This window comes from Leopardus geoffroyi, chromosome D3, assembly GCF_018350155.1.
Source record: "Leopardus geoffroyi isolate Oge1 chromosome D3, O.geoffroyi_Oge1_pat1.0, whole genome shotgun sequence".
NCBI lineage: Eukaryota > Metazoa > Chordata > Mammalia > Carnivora > Felidae > Leopardus > Leopardus geoffroyi.
Genome location: NC_059339.1, coordinates 67691110 through 67707709, shown reverse-complemented (window position 1 = coordinate 67707709; position 16600 = coordinate 67691110). Strand labels below are relative to the sequence as shown.

At 43.1% G+C, this 16600-nt stretch overlaps 2 protein-coding genes across 7 annotated transcripts in view; one reads left to right on the top strand and one right to left on the bottom strand.

Annotated features, from left to right (window-relative positions):
• Positions 1 to 1081: 1081 nt before the first annotated feature.
• LOC123587494 (protein FAM181B-like) lies at positions 1082 to 6578 on the bottom strand. The gene is made up of 4 exons (XM_045457289.1): positions 6518 to 6578; positions 2973 to 3332; positions 1375 to 1598; positions 1082 to 1142 (listed from the first exon to the last, which is right to left on the bottom strand). Exons 1-4 carry the CDS (start codon positions 6576 to 6578, stop codon positions 1131 to 1133), a joined length of 657 nt encoding a protein of 218 aa, XP_045313245.1. The 3' UTR covers positions 1082 to 1130.
• Positions 3095 to 16600, top strand: part of SMAD2 (SMAD family member 2) — a 77730-nt gene continuing 64224 nt past the window's right edge. For 2 of the 6 annotated variants that reach the window (XM_045459071.1, XM_045459065.1), the window contains exons 1-2: positions 3098 to 3199; positions 3534 to 3619. The gene's annotated coding sequence lies outside the window, so the exon portion shown is untranslated. Of the gene's footprint in view, positions 3255 to 3397; positions 3620 to 16600 lie in introns of those variants that run through there. The other 4 variants (XM_045459066.1, XM_045459069.1, XM_045459070.1 and 1 more) reach the window with 4 other exon arrangements.

Here is a 16600-nt window from a genome sequence, read left to right as displayed (position 1 = left end):
ATAGGGACCTACTGTTAGGTCTGTCTTGAGGTACCCCAGTGGATTTCCAAGCTGGTTGTTGCCACGACAATCTCTGATCCATCTGCCTTTAGTTTCTTTTTTGACCCCCTTTAGTTTAGATGCATTTCTAGCAGAGGGGACAGTAGGCATGCTCACACTTTTAAGCCCTTTGGGGACATCATTGTAGTCAGGTTTTCCCTCCTCCCCTTTCCTCAATCCCAGAGGTCCTGAAAAGCTTCCTAAAGGGAAGAGTTAGGAACCCAGATTCTGACACTTCGGAGAGATGGTCTAATGTAGACCTCAAGCATATTACCCATTTACTTAATGTACCCCAAAGCACCTAACTCCCATATTGGGAGCAGATTCTTCTGGAATCCCAGCCACGCTTGCTTTTGTTTCTACTCCTACTCACTCACGTGGACACCCAAGTGCACATCCAGGTCACAAAGGAGAAAATATTTGTGTGACCCAGGGTAGCTTTTTATAAGTTATTTCATATTAAAACTGTTGGCTTGTGTTAGCAGGAAGAAGAACCAAAAATCAAAAACAGCCTTCCTACTTCTAAATGGAACAGCCTTTGCCCTAGACTATCCTCCCTGATGTCTCTGGGAAGTGGAAATAGAAATCTTAGGAGGTGGAACAGCTCCACCAATTGGCTTCCCGGGTCTCCTTCACAAGCTAATTTTTAAAAGGGGTGAATATAGCTGTCTCTAAACTGACAATGGTAGAATCCACCCTGGAGGTAAACTTGTGAAGAATTTCTGCCGAGTACGTTCATCTTAGCACAAACGCATGAAGGCAACAGAAAGGAAGAAATGATAACGACTATTGACTTTCCTTCCACTTCAAAGCCCTATGCTCTTCATGGTCATATTTATTTTATTGAATCACCACGTAACTATTTTTATTTAAAAAAATTTTTTTAACGTTTATTTATTTTTGAGACAGAGAGAGAGAGAGAGCATGAACAGGGGAGGGGCAGAGAGAGAGGGAGACACAGAATCTGAATCAGGCTCCAGGCTCTGAGCTGTCAGCACAGAGCCCTACGCGGGGCTGGAACTCACAGACTGTGAGATCATGACCTGAGCCGAAGTCGGAGGCTTAACTGACCGAGCCACCCAAGCGCCCCATCACGTAACTATTTTAAAAAAAATTTTTTTTCAACGTTTATTTATTTTTGGGACAGAGAGAGACAGAGCATGAACGGGAGAGGGGCAGAGAGAGAGGGAGACACAGAATCAGAAACAGGCTCCAGGCTCTGAGCCATCAGCCCAGAGCCCGACGCGGGGATCGAACTCACGGACCGCGAGATCGTGACCTGGCTGAAGTGGGACGCTTAACCGGCTGCGCCACCCAGGCGCCCCACGCAACTATTTTTAAAGAGCCATCATTGCAGGTGAATTCCACTTGACAAAGCTCACAGATTGGGAACACAGCAGCATTCAAAACTACAATTTGCTTAACTCCAGGGCTTCCATATTGGAGGAGGTGGTAGAAATGAACATCTTGATGGTCTGGAAACCATGCAGGACACAGAGAATGGCCAACTATCTCTCCAAGTCCATTTGAAGGCACGCTCTTCAGGGAAGCTTTCATTTCTGAAAAGAAAGAGTATGCTTCAAAACTCTTGCTGTTGGAAATGGTCACCCGGCCTGTTAGAAAACAGATGTGCACTACCAAGTGTCTCTTTCCTCGTTTGTCTTGAGCTCCCCGTTGAAGCCACAAAGTAAGGATGGAGGGGGATGAGTGCGGGCCATGGAGCCAAGAAAACCGAGTTCCGGTCTTGCTCTGGCACCAACTACCCGTGTAAGACCTGTTCCTTTTCGTCTTTGGTTCTGTGATGCTCCCCGCCAAACGTAGTAGGTGCTTAATAAATACTTGATGTGATTAGCTGGGTTCAATGTTTCAGCATAGGCTTGGGTGTCCGTAGGGTACAAGCGACAACATTACCGAAGTGCGGACACCCACCCACCAGCCTTGGACAGCCAGCAGCTTAGGGCCTTGTATCGCACATGTGCGAAGTTGGGGCCTAAGAACATCGCCTCATCAGTGGAGAATTGAAGAGGAAGGGAAGATAACCCAGCAATTAGGGAGCATCGTGCTAAGCGCTTATCTTTTAGACTTCGCAAGGATCTTTCAGAGCATGCATGACTAGCACCATTTTTAACGAAGACAGAACCAAGATTCCGGTTCTACCTAAATACCTGGCATCCCTTACCCTGGCTCCTAAAGCCCGTAAAAATCCCCTCCTTGGGCTTATTTACATCTCGGACCCCGCCCCGTTTACCACCACGAGGGCCCCGCCCACTCATTCGCCTCTGGGCGGGCCCAGGGTGGGTCGAGTCTTCGGGTTTCTGCGGACCCGTTTTCTGCCCCATCTCGTCCTGGCCCCGAGGCGAACCCCGGGGCCCCCTCAAATGAGCACGTGTCCACTCCCGGCTCGAGTACGGAAGGTGGACTAGGCGGCGGCCCCCACAGGCCCCACCCAATGGCGCTGGCAGGAGACCGGGGAGGGGCCCCGGGCCCAGGCGATGAGTGAGGGGTGGTCGGCAGCTCGGCGGGTTCCGTGCCTTCCCTTCCCCTGATCATCTCTCCCCTTCCCCTTCTCTTCCCAGAGCCTCGTGGGAGCGCGCCCTAGACGTAGTCAACCGAAACCGCGGGCGTCCCACTCCGCCTCATCCTCGGCCGCCCGGCAGCCCTCCCGCCCGGCCGCGCCTCGCCTCACGCTCTACGGGGGAGGCGGGACCAATCAGCGAGCGACGTCTCCCTTCCGATTCGAGGCCCCCGACGCGCGGCTCACACCCCGAGCACCGCGCGCGCTGATTGGCTGCGCGCGCCGCCGGTCCGGCCGGGAGGGCGGGGCGGCCAAAGGGAAAGAAGGTGGGGAGGTAGTGGCCCGCGACTCTCCGAACCCCGCTCGCGCCCCGACCCTTCCCGGGTGCTCGGCCTCCTTCCTTCCCTCCTCCGCTCACCCCGTCTTCCGTGCGCGCCGAGCGCTGCGCTCGGCCGGCGTGCCTCGCGCCCTAACGGGCGGCCGGGGGCGCCAATCAGCGGGCGGCAGGGTGCCAGCCCCGGGGCTGCGCCGGCGAATCGGCGGGGCTCGCGGCCCGGGGTGGGAGGCGGGTCTACCGCGCGGCCGCGGCGGCGGCGGAGCAGCTCCCAGCCAGCAGCCAGCGAGCGCCGAGCGAGCCGCCCGGAGGTGGGTGCGCCGCGCCGCTGCGGCCGGCGGCGGAGGGCGCAGGGCGGAAGCGGAGGTGGGCCGGCGGGAGCGGCGGGGGAGGGCCCGGCCGTCCGGGCGGCCCGAGGGGTGGGGGATGCGGGCGGGCGCGCGCCTGAGGGGAGGAGGGGCGGCGGCAGCGGCCGCGGGACGCGCGTCCCCACCCCCTCCCTCCGGCGGGCGGTGGCCGAGCCCGCGCCCCCTCCCCGCGCGCCGGGCCGCGGGCCGGGCAGTGGCTGGGGGGCGGGGCGGGCCGGGCGGCCGCGAGAGTGTTTTCAGTTCCGCCTCCAATCGCCCCTTCCCCTCTCCCCGCCAGCCCCTCATCCCATTCGGAAGAGGAAGGAACAAAAGGTCCCGGACCCCCGGCTCTGACGGGGCGGGACCCGGAGCCTCGGCGCGCAGGTAAAGCGGTGGCGCCCGGCGGGCCCTCGGGGCTAGGGGTGTGTTTGTGTCGGGCTCGGGTCGGCGAGGCTCGCCGCGTCACATGGCCGCGGGGGCTGGGGGCCGGGGTGTGGCGGGGCCGGACGGCCCGGAGGGGAAGGGGTCGGCGCCCGAGCTGTTCCTCCGGGAGCTGGGGCCGGCCGGGGCCCGTCCCCTCCGCCGCGAACGCGCTTGGTAGTTTGTGGTTCTGATTTTCAAAGCCGGAGGGACGGAGCTCTCGTTTCGGGAGTTGTTGGCAAGCCGTGTTAGGAGCGTGCGATACTTCGCTTCCACTTTCCTCCCCCCGCCCCGTAACCTTTGTTAACCATTATAGTCCCGGGGTTCTGAATTGCTTGTGTGTACTCTCACAAGCACGCACACGGCTGATACTCTGCCGAGATCCTTCTGCATTCACTTGTGAAAGTTGCTCTGCGAGCGGAGCCCATTAGTTTTTATCACACGCCTTTAGGAAAGCACGCTAATTGATTCGCGTATTTCAAACTTGGTTTACAAATTGCAACTCTGTTTTGTTTTCTCTTGGGGGATACTGTCCTTGGGTTGGGTACTTTGGGCTTTTACTTAACCTTTTTGTGGTTATGGTTTCCTTTTGATCCCAAACAAAAGGAAAACAATACCTAGGTTGGTTTTGTTGTTCCTTCCTCTTGACCCCTTAAAAGTTAAATACTACCGGTTTCTTGTCAATTAAACCTTTAATTAGAAAAGCATCTCCAGGTAAAACGAGTTTGGAAGCATTTTTCCATCAAAATCGTGTCTTGTTTGTTACAGTTTGGAGTGTCCTAAATTTTGTTGTTTTAAACTTCTGAAGTAACACATGTAAAGTAACTGTTAATGGATAAATAAGTGGTCACACAAACTTAACTTGGGAGTAATTACATCTTTCAAAAGTGCTCCTTGGAATTTGAATTAATTTATAGAATTCTTCATAATTCTGTAATCTTTGTTCCTTTTCATTTTTTTCCTGGTTTTATATGAATTGAACCTGTATCACTGATCGTAAGGATGTTTTTCCTTGAGCCACATAAAATAATTAATTTGCTATTACTCTGAAAATACATTTGCTTTTCTAGTTTTGACCCCCTTTAAAACGTTTTCTTTAGGTAGAAGTGTAAGTTAAGTAGTTAAATGAAGTTTGAGGAGTTTTAATGTAAATACATAAATATGCGAAGCAGCTATAACAGAGATGGGAGACATAATGTAAAATAGATTTCATAAATGTATACTAGTTTGAGGATTTTTCCCATTTGCTTTAAAAAAACCATACAGGATATTGGAGGAATTTTCTCAACCAGAAGTTTATTTAGCAAACATTTATATTAAATTAGAAAAGTAACACTGATTTTTGTTTTTAAAGTTCCTTAATTTTTGCCATAAAATTAGTCGTGGTAATAAATAAGAATATGTTGAGTCTAAGTGCTCACTTAGTACTCTTAATGTTAAAATTGAGTTTAAAGTAGTTCATTGGCAAGTTTTAATCAATGTGATTGGAAATATCCATTTCTGGGCTTGTTTAGTAAGAAATTGCTCTCAGAGCTTTGCTTTTATGCGTGGTAGTTATGTCTTCTAAAGTGCTTTTACATTGTAGGTGTTCAGCAAAAGTTTGCTTTTTCATGGTTGTAACTTACCTGTGACTAGCCGAAAGTGATCAAATCTACACAATCTGTAAGGTTCGTGTAATAACAGTCCTGTAAGAAACCATGAGAGGTAATTTCCTGTTGTTTGTGGCTTGTCAGGCCTGGTATGTGTTTTAACTAAGTAGGAATTTGGGGTTGGTTTTGTATATTTCAGCAGTCACTCTTTAATAGGAAAAAAGGTTATTTCTATTTCAAGATGGCAAAAGGTCCCCTTTTCATTTTCATATTGTAAATATTAGAATCATATTGTTATAATATTCATGTTGAGGGGAGATATGTGGCTGCATAGCCTGCTGATCAAAGAGCCATTTATTAAGTTTTTGTATTTAGGTGATATTTTCAGTTTTGGCTCTTATAAATGCCTGAATGCTCTCCTTATTCTATTGGTTTTGTACTTTAGGACTCCAAAGGCCTTGTTTTAGAGCAGCTTTTTTTATACAGGTGTTTTTGTAATGCTTATAAAAGCTGTATTTGGCGCAGTCCGGCAAATGGGGGCTCATTCATGTTCTTGGGATGAGAGTCATTTTTAGAGGGTGGAGAGGGGCATGTCTTTCAGATCCCTCGTCTTTTGATGGGAGGAGAGGAACCGTTGTTAAGCTTTTAGTTTTTGTGAGATGAAAGCTGTTTTCCACTAAGTGTTGCAAGGGTATGGCAGAAGTGAGAAATCCAAAGATTTCAAAACCAATTCAGGAGAGGTTATACATTTATTCAACAAATAACTTGTATTTATTGAACAAGTAGCATTTATTCAACAAGTAAAATAGGCTTTGCTGTGTGTCAGGCCCTGGACTCGGCAATAAAGTATCTAACAGGGGACAAGTATACCCCTGTTCCTTAATGGAATTAGAAAAGTAGAAACTCCTTCTATCTCCTGCCTTGTCCTCCAGTCTTCAGAGTAAGGAAATCACTTTATTGTACAAATTGAGGGAGCTTGCGATATGTTACTGAGCCAGTTTCTAAAGTATGCTTGCGTTGCATACTTTACCGTAGAGGACATTACCAGGGAAGACAAGTGTTAACTCATAGCGTCACTGGGAACAGTCTGTAGTTTGGGGAGGAGCTTGTCATCAGTTTTTCACTATCGATACTACTGAGGATGTGGCCAGTGTTTCAGAAACACATTTGTTGCTGAACAGGTGAACACTTGTAGAGCTAAACTTCCTTCGGCCTTAGTTTGACGATCCATTGCCCTTTAGTTATAGAAAGTGGCTGGAGAAAGAAAGCAAACCTGCATCAGACACATTCCAGTGAAAGAATTGGAAATAAAGTGCAAAGACAATGACCGACATCGAGAATAAGGATTGGGCTACAATCTCATGTAGTAGGACGGCCATGGGTTGTGGCATCAGAGAGACAGGCTAAGAGTTGGTTTCTCAGTTACTATGTTGGGCAAATTGCTTAACTCCTGAGCCTTGTTTTTCCGGCTGAAAATGGTTGTAAGGATACCTGCCTCTTCAGGTTATTACGAGGATTAAATGATTGTGGTTGAAGTACCTAGAACATTGCCTCAGACATAGGGTCCTCCCAGGTGATCTGTTGCTCTCTTGTAGCTTTCTTTTTTTTCTTTTTTTTTCTTGAGTTTATTTTGAGAGAGTGAGAGCGGAGTTGGGTAGGGGCAGAGAGAAAGACTTCCAAGCAGGCTCCACCCTATCAGTGCAGAGCCCGACATGGGACTTGAACTCATGAACCCGGAGATCGTGACCTTAGGGAGCCGAGATCAAGAGTTGGGCCCTTAACCAACTGAGCCACCCAGGCGCCATGTCTTCTGGTTGTAGCTTTCAGCAGTTCTTTTTAAGCTAAAGTTCTAGTGATAGGAGAGCCATCGAGACCCTTAATCGGAACCTGGTGGCATTTATTTCAGGTGTTTCTAACAAAGTTATCTAGCTTCTAAACCCACAGTAGATTAGAAACAAGTAGATTGTGAGTAATGTGGGAGGTTAAGAGGAGTGGAGGGGGGGTGGTGGGGTAGGAGGATGGGGAACTGTTTTAGCCTCTGTGTGTCTCGAAAGAAAAAAAACAGATAACAGCCTGGTGAGGATAATAGAGATAATCTACAGGACACAAAACAAATATTCAGAGCCTAACTAGCATGTCTGGGACCATTCAGTGCAGGACCAGACCTGAAAGCGTAGTAATGAATGTTCATCAATTAGCTTAAGCCATGTTTGGGAAAATCTTTTTAAGAGTGCAGTAATCTACATAATATGCTTTAGATTGTCATTTGGGATGATTAGCAAATGTTCTTAAAGGGGTAGAACATTGTGCCATATAGAATGACTTGTTTTGTGAAAGATCCACAGGACCTACTATGAGCAAGATGTTTTTCATTTGTTTCGCTATTTAGAACGCCCCTGTTCGTGACTGAGAAGCCTTTAATGCTAGGCCAGTAGTAAAGAAAGGTGATCTAAGTGCTGTAGCACCCCATGCCACCCCCTTTTTTTGGAGTAGGTCATTCCTTGTCAGTCTTCAGGGGTATCAGCTAAAACATTTCACTCAGGCTTCAAGATAGAGTGTGCTGGAGATTTCGAGGACTGAACAAGTATGGACAGACAGTTGGCTAGCCTGTCTGTTGAGGGCTTCTTGCCTCTAATGTGTGACTTTGACCCAGTATTTAGCCTTAATAATTTTTTTTTTTAGATTATTCTCCTTCCAGGAAGAGTTACTTTCTAAATCTACTCCGTTAAATGCTAATTGGTGACCTTGTAACACATCGCCTTAGCCATTTTTTTTTTTCCAGTAGTACACAAGTAATTCAATCTTAGTCATTTAAAAATGAGTTTGAGGCTTATGGCTTGTCTCTGATCAATTTTGATCATTATTCCAGATTGTTATAATTGCGATGTATTCAATTAGGGGATATTTCAGTGCTGATTCTAGCTAGTCATGTCAAGGATAGCCCTCAGCTTCAGTTTCTGTAATTTCATGTGGGGAGAATATAATTTTGCCAAGCTAGATGGATTTAGACACTGCCTTTGATTTGGCCAGATAGCCAGAAATATTAAGCTAATTCTGTGACTTACATTCTAGAGTACACAGGGTGTACATTCCTCTTAGATGTAACTGAGCCACAGTAGTAGGGCTGGTGCCTGGTAATTTAGATCTCTTTAGTTTGGGCTCTTAAGAAAACAGAGATCCTAATGAGTGACTTTAATCCCATTAAAATTTGTGAGTTTATTTCATTGTAATATGAAATGGTCACTAATTCTTCTAGGTAGTCCTGTGATTTTTCTTTTTCTTTTTTTTTTTTTTTGTCTTTTTTTTTTTTTTAGTCCTGTAATTTTTCAAAATCTGGAATTACTTTGGCCTGAGGATGAGAGCAGCGGAAAGTAAGTGTAGACTTTAGTTGCTATCTGTTCAGTACATGTGCCCAGTTTGCGTCTGAAAACCTGCATTTCCTTAAATCTGGTGTCCTCCTCCTAACTCCCTTCCATTTTGGGGGAGGGCATAGTTTCAGGCTTAATGTGTTCAGTTGGTAAGGAAGAATAATCTTGGGGGGAGCCATTGGAAGTCCATCAAGTTCGTTACCTTGATTCAAAAAAGATGCCATCTGAGCAAGTAACATGGGAAATCTGTGATCTTGTAATTTGCCTGTGTCTAAGGTAAAGTGCATTTTCATATGCTGCTTCAGCTCTTCCAAAAATTCTAGAAAGAGATAATGGTTAGGGGCGCCTGGGTGGCTCAGTCAGTTGAGCGTCCTCCTTTGGCTCAGGTCATGATCTCGCGGTTTGTGAGTTCGGGTCCCGCGTTGGGCTCTGTGCTGACAGCTCGGAGCCTGTAGCCTGCTTCAGATTCTGTGTCTCCCTCTCTCTCTGCCCGTCCTCTGCTCATACTCTGTCTCTCTCTGTCTCTCAGAAATAAATAAATGTTAAAAAAAAAGATAATGGTTAAACTTTTGTGAATATTAAGGAAATGCTCTGTTTTAATCTCATGCTTCTTTACAAAATATGGGGCGGCGAATCTGATTTGCAAAGTTCACAGAATAAACTCCTGATAAATGCTACAATGGAAGTAGGGCCGTGAGCTTTCTCCCTTGATTTGAATGACCTATGGAAACTTTTTTGTTGACTAGAGATGTTCTATCTGTGGCAGTGAATGCAAATTTTCCATGCTTAGACCAGCCTTTTACTTCACAGACAGGTGGTTAGGCAGTAGTTATGTAAACTGGCCATTTAAACTTTTATTTATAAACTGTTTTAAGTATCAGAGGGTTCAGCTTTGGTCTGAGGTTTGTACGTCATTTCTGCTCTAAGCCAGTAGTTTTCAGACTTAACACGTGCACGCTCGCGCGCGCGCACACACACACACCCACCCACCCACCCCTGTATGCGCACAACAGCACCCAGAACGTACAAAACATTATGCAGAATCTCAAAATGTAAGGGGGATGGGCGGTTGCAGAAGTCCTGCCTGCTCAGTTGTCCTCTCCTGGGGGAAACCTTTGAAGCTCCCCCTGAGGACTGATAGATCGCGGAGAAAAACCTTGGCTGTAGACCCGAACTAATATGGTAGACACTAGCCACAGGTGGCTGCTTAGCACTTGAACTGTGACTGCAGTAACTGAGGAAATAAATGTTAAATTTAATTTTAATAGAAAGTTTTGTTGAACAAGCCTACTCTAGACTTTGCTTTGATTGCACTTGCACACCCTGAGGACTGTAAGCGGCTGCTTCAGCAGGTCAGGACTCTGGGAGTTGGAAAGGCATTTGGAGTACTGAATCTTCATGCCGATTTGAGTCTGGCCCAGTGTGGTCTCCTAATAGTTGGATATATATGTGTGTGTGTGTGTGTGTGTGTGTATGTATGTGTGTGTATATATATATATATATATATGTGTGTGTGTGTGTGTGTATATATATATATATATTTTTTTTTTTTTTAATCTGGGAATGATAAACCAGCATGTAATTTTATGTTTACAAGCTGCTTATAGACATATAGATTCCATACAACTCTTTCAAAGAGAAAGGAATGGAACTCCAAGAATAGGTAGTCTCTTTACACAGCAGTCCGTATGTAATGTGGCCTTTCACTGAGCTAATGACCTGCTTTCAGGGTTAAATTCATGCTCTCACTTTAGGTTTTAACAGTCCATAAAATTGAACACATGAAAGTTTTCTATTTGCTTTCATTTAAAAGACACCCATCGTTCTCTAGTGGGGCCACCTTATGTTTCCAATGGCAGGGTCTTCCTAGCTTACAACTTTGGAAAAGAGCATAGTTACAGTGAGAATTGAGAAGTCTGTTTTTCAATGAGTTGTTGTCTATCTTTATATATATTTTTTAATACTTTTTTTATCCTCATTTCTTTGACTAAAACCATTGTCAAAATTCAGGTCATTAGTTGTTTTTTGTTTTTTGTTTTTGTTTTTTGTTTTTGTCTACCTGTGTAGCACATGTTTGAACAGGATTGCCAAAAATCTTATGGTGATTTTGTACTCTTTCTGGAAGGACCTTAGGTGTTTGAGACAGCACTATTACATTTGAAGTATTTTATGTTGAAAAATCTAGCTTTCTTTTGAAATAAAAATTCATATAGGTATTTGGGGAATATTTTGTATTTGTAATTTGAAGATATTTGAAACCTACATTTGCTTTCTATATTTAATCACTTCCTTTGTTCTACACTTGAACCTTGGAAACGTTTTTTGCCACTCTTTCATATTCGCTTCCTATCTCCCTTTCAGAAGTTACCAGTGAATTCTGAACAGCCAAGTTTAGCAGTCTTTTTTAGTTATCATGCTACTTTTTCCAGTGTTTGTCATTATTGACTAAACTCTTCTTTACTTAGATTTCTTAAAATCACACAGACATGCCAAAGCAGACACAGATTAGGCCCATTCCACCTGCTATAAATGTTGAATAAGATGTAAGAGTTTTCCTTGGGTATATATATTTTTTCTCTTATGTATATAGTTGATCTAGAGAGGGAGGGGGAAAGGAAGGGAGGAGAGGGAGAGAGATGTTTCCAGGTACCAGAAACTTGGAAATCAGTCAGTGTTCAGGAAAAGCTGACTTTGGGGAGTTTACTAACGAATCCAGTTGCTAGGGATGAAGTTGTAATGATAGGACTCTGGGAACTATGTGCTAAGTGTGTGTGTGTGTGTGTGTGTGTGTGTGTGTGTAAAAACTACTTCAGTATCATTCAAGTATCTGGCCTCTGGGAAAAACAAGCCTCAAAGCTCTCTATGAAGAAACTAGAAAAACACTAGTCTTTATAGGTGAACTTACATATCACATGAAGACCAAACATGGTAAATAAAAAGATACCAGCTAGATGTAGAATGAGGGGCTTTTAAGATAGGTAATACATTATTACCATTCAAAATTCAAAAGGTACAAAAGGATATATGGTGAAAAGTCTCTTTCCGAGCCTGTCCCTTGCCACCCAGTTGCCTTTCCAAAGGCTAGTAACGTTACTAGGTTTTTGTGTAATGTTCCAGTAATTCTGTCCATATATGAGCAACTTTGTGCATATATTACTTTTTAGGACAAAGGGTCACATATTTTATATAATCATCTTATAGATTATTCCATGTCAGTACATAATGAGTACCCATTTACTTTGGTTTCAGAGTATTATTTTGTATGGGTGCTGTAATGTATTTGACCAGTCTTCTGTTGACGGACATTTAGGTTATTTCCAGTCTCAGGGTATTAAAAACAGTGTCGCAACAAATAAACTTAGTTTATTCATCATTTTACACATACATGAGGTGGGTTTCTAGAAGCAGGTCAAAGGATATCTACGTTTATGTATTTATTCTATGGAATGGACTTTATTCATGTTTTTGAATAGGTAGTACATGAATATGTTGCAAAATTCAAAAGGAACAAAATAGTAAATAATGAAAAGTAAGTCTCCCTGAAAACTCCCACCTCCTACTCCCCAGTTCTACTTTCCAGAAAGGGAACCACTGTTACGAGCTTCTTTCTGGTGTATCATTCTAGAGCTGCTGTGTCCCAACATATGGCCACCGAGCACTTGGAATATAGCGAGTCAGAACTGAGATGGGCAGCAAGTGGAAAATACACAGGAGATTTATAACATTTAGAACAAAAAATAGAATGTAAAGTATTTTACTTTTTAGTACTGATTGTGCATTGAAATAGTAATTTTGGATATAGTGGGATTAAATTATTAAATTATTTAAATGATTAATTTTATATTTTTACTTTAGTTTTTTAATGTGGCTAGTAGAAAATTTACAATTACGTGTGGATGGCATCCTATTTCTGTTGGGCAGCCCTGGTCTAAAGAAATTGCATACAGACATGTATGAATACGTGAGAATTTCTCAGGCAGTTTTTTTCTTCTTTTGCATTGTAGTCTGTGGGAGCAGAAATCTCTTGCTAAGGTGATGGTTAAAAGAGAGCTATTGGGTGGTTCTTTACTGTATCATTTACTCTTAATCATTTACGATGACCATTGTGGGGCTCATCACAACGCTTCCATTGCCTCTTATGATGTTTGTGCACTTTGGAGAGAAGCCTGGCATTATTCTTGGCTGTATATTTTTGAACTTGCTCCAGTCCTAGGACACAGCAGTCATCCTGGGATCCCTCTTCATTCTTGGTCATCTTATGAGGTTCCTTCACCTTTTTTCTTTGTTAGATCCCTTATTCTTTTGGCTCTCCTTCCTTTTAATGAAACATGTCTGTCAAGACTTTCCTTGAGAGAGAATGCACTGGGTGAATATCTGGAGATGTTACCTGTCGAAAATACCTTTATTCTACCCTGGTTGGGTAATAGAATTCTCGGTTGGAAGTAGTCCCCCTGCCCCGAATTATGAAGGCATTGCTCTGTTGACCTCACTTACACTGTTACTCTTGAGAAAACCAAAGCTATTGTGATTCTTTTTAAAATAACTTATTGTTGGGGCGCCTGGGTGGCGCAGTCGGTTAAGCGTCCGACTTCAGCCAGGTCACGATCTCGCGGTCCGTGAGTTCGAGCCCCGCGTCGGGCTCTGGGCTGATGGCTCAGAGCCTGGAGCCTGTTTCCGATTCTGTGTCTCCCTCTCTCTCTGCCCCTCCCCCGTTCATGCTCTGTCTCTCTCTGTCCCAAAAATAAAATAAACGTTGAAAAAAAAAAAATTAAAAAAAAAAATAACTTATTGTTTCTGCCAGGAGACTTCAGACTTTTCTTTGTCATTAGCATTCTGAAGTTTCACAGCCACCAACCTGGATGTATGTGGGTGTGTTCTTTTCTATTGTCCTGAGGTCTTGATTGGCCCTTTAGGTCTTTCGGTTCAGGGAATATTTCTTGATTTCTTTGATTGACCCCTGCCCTGCTGTTATCTCTAATGTCTTTCTGAAGTCCTCTTTGGACATTGGACCTCCTGAATTAAGTCCTTCAGTCCTCTTCACTTTTTCTACTATTTTTCATCCTACTGTTGTACTTTCTGGATTTCCTCTACCTTTCCAACCCTTCTATTGATGTCTGCCCTTTCTGCTATCAAGAACTCTCAAGCTATCCAAAGCTCTCTAATTTTTTTCATGTTTCTTTTATAAAACATGCCGCACTTGCTTCAGGGTTGCTCTTGTCTTCCCTCATTTCTCTAGCTATGTTGATGATTTTTACAATGATTTCTTCTCTCTGTATGGTCTCAAATTTCTTGAGTTGCGTTTTTCAGGTTTGGGCCATTTTTTCCTCAGATAATGAGAGTCATCCTTGATTACGAAGGTAGGGGTCCAAAAAGCCGATTGAAAACTGAGCCTGTGGGTGAGGCTTGTCTCCTTTCAGTTTCAGTGTAGAGTAATCTGTGTGGGCTGTTTGTTGGTAAACTCTCAGTATTAGTATCTGTACGTCTTTTCTCTTCAGTCGAGTCAGGCACCCCAGAGTCTTGATCTGACTAAATGGTAAAGGTCTGGCTGCTAGTATTTTGGGAGCCAGAACCCAGTGGAGGAAGGGATTGGGAGTCTGCATTCAGCATGCAGTGTACTCGCATTCATTTACTCCCTCTCTTTTCCCAGTGATCCCCAGGCCATCTCCTAGTCCAGTGAGACTGTTTTACTTTCTGCTGAGAATAAACATTTAGTCTTCTAGAGAGGGAGAGGAACAGGAACAGGTACTTAGTGACATAGATAGAGTTGGAGAGCAGATCTCAGGATCTAATTGCTTCTCAGATATCTCTCACCCAATCCTGCCTTTTTCATCTCCCCTCTCAGAGCCCTCAATTTTTGCTGTGACTAGTGCTGTCTTTTACTTAACCCTTTGAGGATTCTGCCGTGAAAATCAGGATGTTTCCCCATACCTCGCTTAGAGTTAGTAGAGTAGTAGTCTCTGATCTGTTCATTCATTTTCCAGTTATCAAAATTTTACTTGCTTTCTTTTTTACCCTTCTCTGTTTGCATGAGATTGTCTTTTTCTAATTCCTTTATTATGGTTTTTTAGTAAGCTGTGTTTTCACCTGCAACCTACTGATGAAAGTTTTCCATTAAAAAAATTTTTAAGGGTATCTCCCCACCCTTCCTCCCCAAAAGAATTGGAATTGAATGTATAACTCCAAATGAGGATGAGGGAGTGGAAATGAAGAAATTTGATCATTCCAACAGAAGGCAAAAAAGGAGGAAAAAGCAAAGAAGATGCAGAAGAATTACAAAACACAAAATAAGATGATAGAAAATTGGCCCAGGTATTTTAATAAAGCTTGCTGGTTGAAGGACAGTGGCAACTTAAAAAAACAAAACAAAACAAAACAAAAAAACCTCAAATGCTTTTTATTAGTAGACACAACTAAAAGTATGATGACATAGTTTCAAAGTAAAGGAATAAAAAATATACACTAGGCGTTAGAATTTATGTCTGAATCCATTTTGGTCTGCTGTAACAATTCTATAGACTTGGGTGGCTTATAAAAACAAATTTATTTCTCACAGATCTGGAGGCTTGAAGTCCAAGTTCAGGGCACCAGCAGATTTGGTGTCTGGTGGGGACCTGCTTCCTACTTCTTAGACCGCTGTCTTTGCTGTACCCTCATCTGGTGGAAGGGAACAAGGGGATCCCTAGGGTTTTTGGTTTTTTTTCCCCCCTAGGGTTTATTTTATAAGGACACTAATCACATTCACAAGGAAATGTTTGTTACTAAAGAACTAAAGACTAATGCGTTAACTATACAATGTGATGAGTTAGGAAAAGGAAGGAAATAAAGTTGAGAAACATTAATGAAAAAAAAAAGTTATAATCGGATCGACTGAACCAAAGGTGCCAAGTTGAAAAGACTACGTTTGCCAAGATTGATAGAGGAGGAAAAAAAGGCACAAATGCATTAGAAATCAAAAGGGGATATGACTACAGACAAATTGAGATTTTAAAGCTGAGAACACGGTGAACAGCTTTTTGCCTTTAAATTTGAAAACAGAATGCACAATTTCTTGTAAAATTTGCTAAAATTGGCTTAAGAATAAGAAACTTGACTAGATTATAATTTAAAAACTTAAATTAGACAACTACCTACACCAAAATAAAATTAAATAAAAACCCAAAACCAAGAAACCAAACCCCAAGTGAAAACCCCAGATGGGCAAGTTGTATAGAACATACGAAGAATCCGTGATTTCAGTCTTACACGAAATGTTATAGGAAATAACAGAAAACATGATTTTGTTAGGCTACTGCAATCTAGATACCCCTGATGGGATGAATGTACTAGGCAAAGGGAAATGAATAGGCCACATCTCACTAATGAACATGGCAATAAAAATTTTAGGTAAAATATTAGTATTTGCTTAAAACAAAAAACCATAGCTAGTCAGGGTGTGTCACAGGAATGTAAAGATGATTAAACATAAGAAAACCCATAAATGAAATCACATCAAAGGAAAAAAGCCAAATGATAATCTTGATGGGTGAAGGGTAAAATAGCATATGATTAAATTCTGTACTGATTCTTAGAAAACTAGGAGTATAAGAGAACTTGCTTAATTTGAGCAAAGGGTGTTGGTTAAAAAAAAAAAAAAAAAAACAGAAGTGTACATATGACATGATTCCAATTATATGAGTTTCTAGAACCGGCACAATTACTTTGATGGAAATCAGATCAGTAACGGGTGAGGAGGGTAAATTGAAAAGGGACACAAGAAAACTTGATGAGATGGTGGAAATGGTTCTATATCTTGATTAGGATGCTGGTTATGTGGATGTATATATTTGTCAGAACTCCTCAAACTATACATTTAGCATCTGTGCATTTCATTGTATGCAAACTAAGCCTCAATAAAGTTGATTTTTAAAGCCAATACATAAATACCATGCATTTCTGTATACCAGCGGCAGTTTAAATTTTTAAAAGTCACCATTTAAAATGGCAACACA

What these genes read in the sequence shown, in the direction of transcription:
- LOC123587494 (XM_045457289.1), bottom strand. Translation starts at nt 6,578, where the DNA reads ATGTCGGTCATTGTCTTTGCACTTTATTTCCAATTCTTTCACTGGAAT. An exon ending in CTGGAATGTGTCTGATGCAG is followed by an intron (nt 3,333 to 6,517) that starts GTTTGCTTTCTT and finishes TCCTCCCCTCAG; the next exon opens with GCGCGCGCCCGCCCGCATCC. An exon ending in CGGCGCGCACGGAAGACGGG is followed by an intron (nt 1,599 to 2,972) that starts GTGAGCGGAGGA and finishes CTTTCTTTTCAG; the next exon opens with AAATGAAAGCTTCCCTGAAG.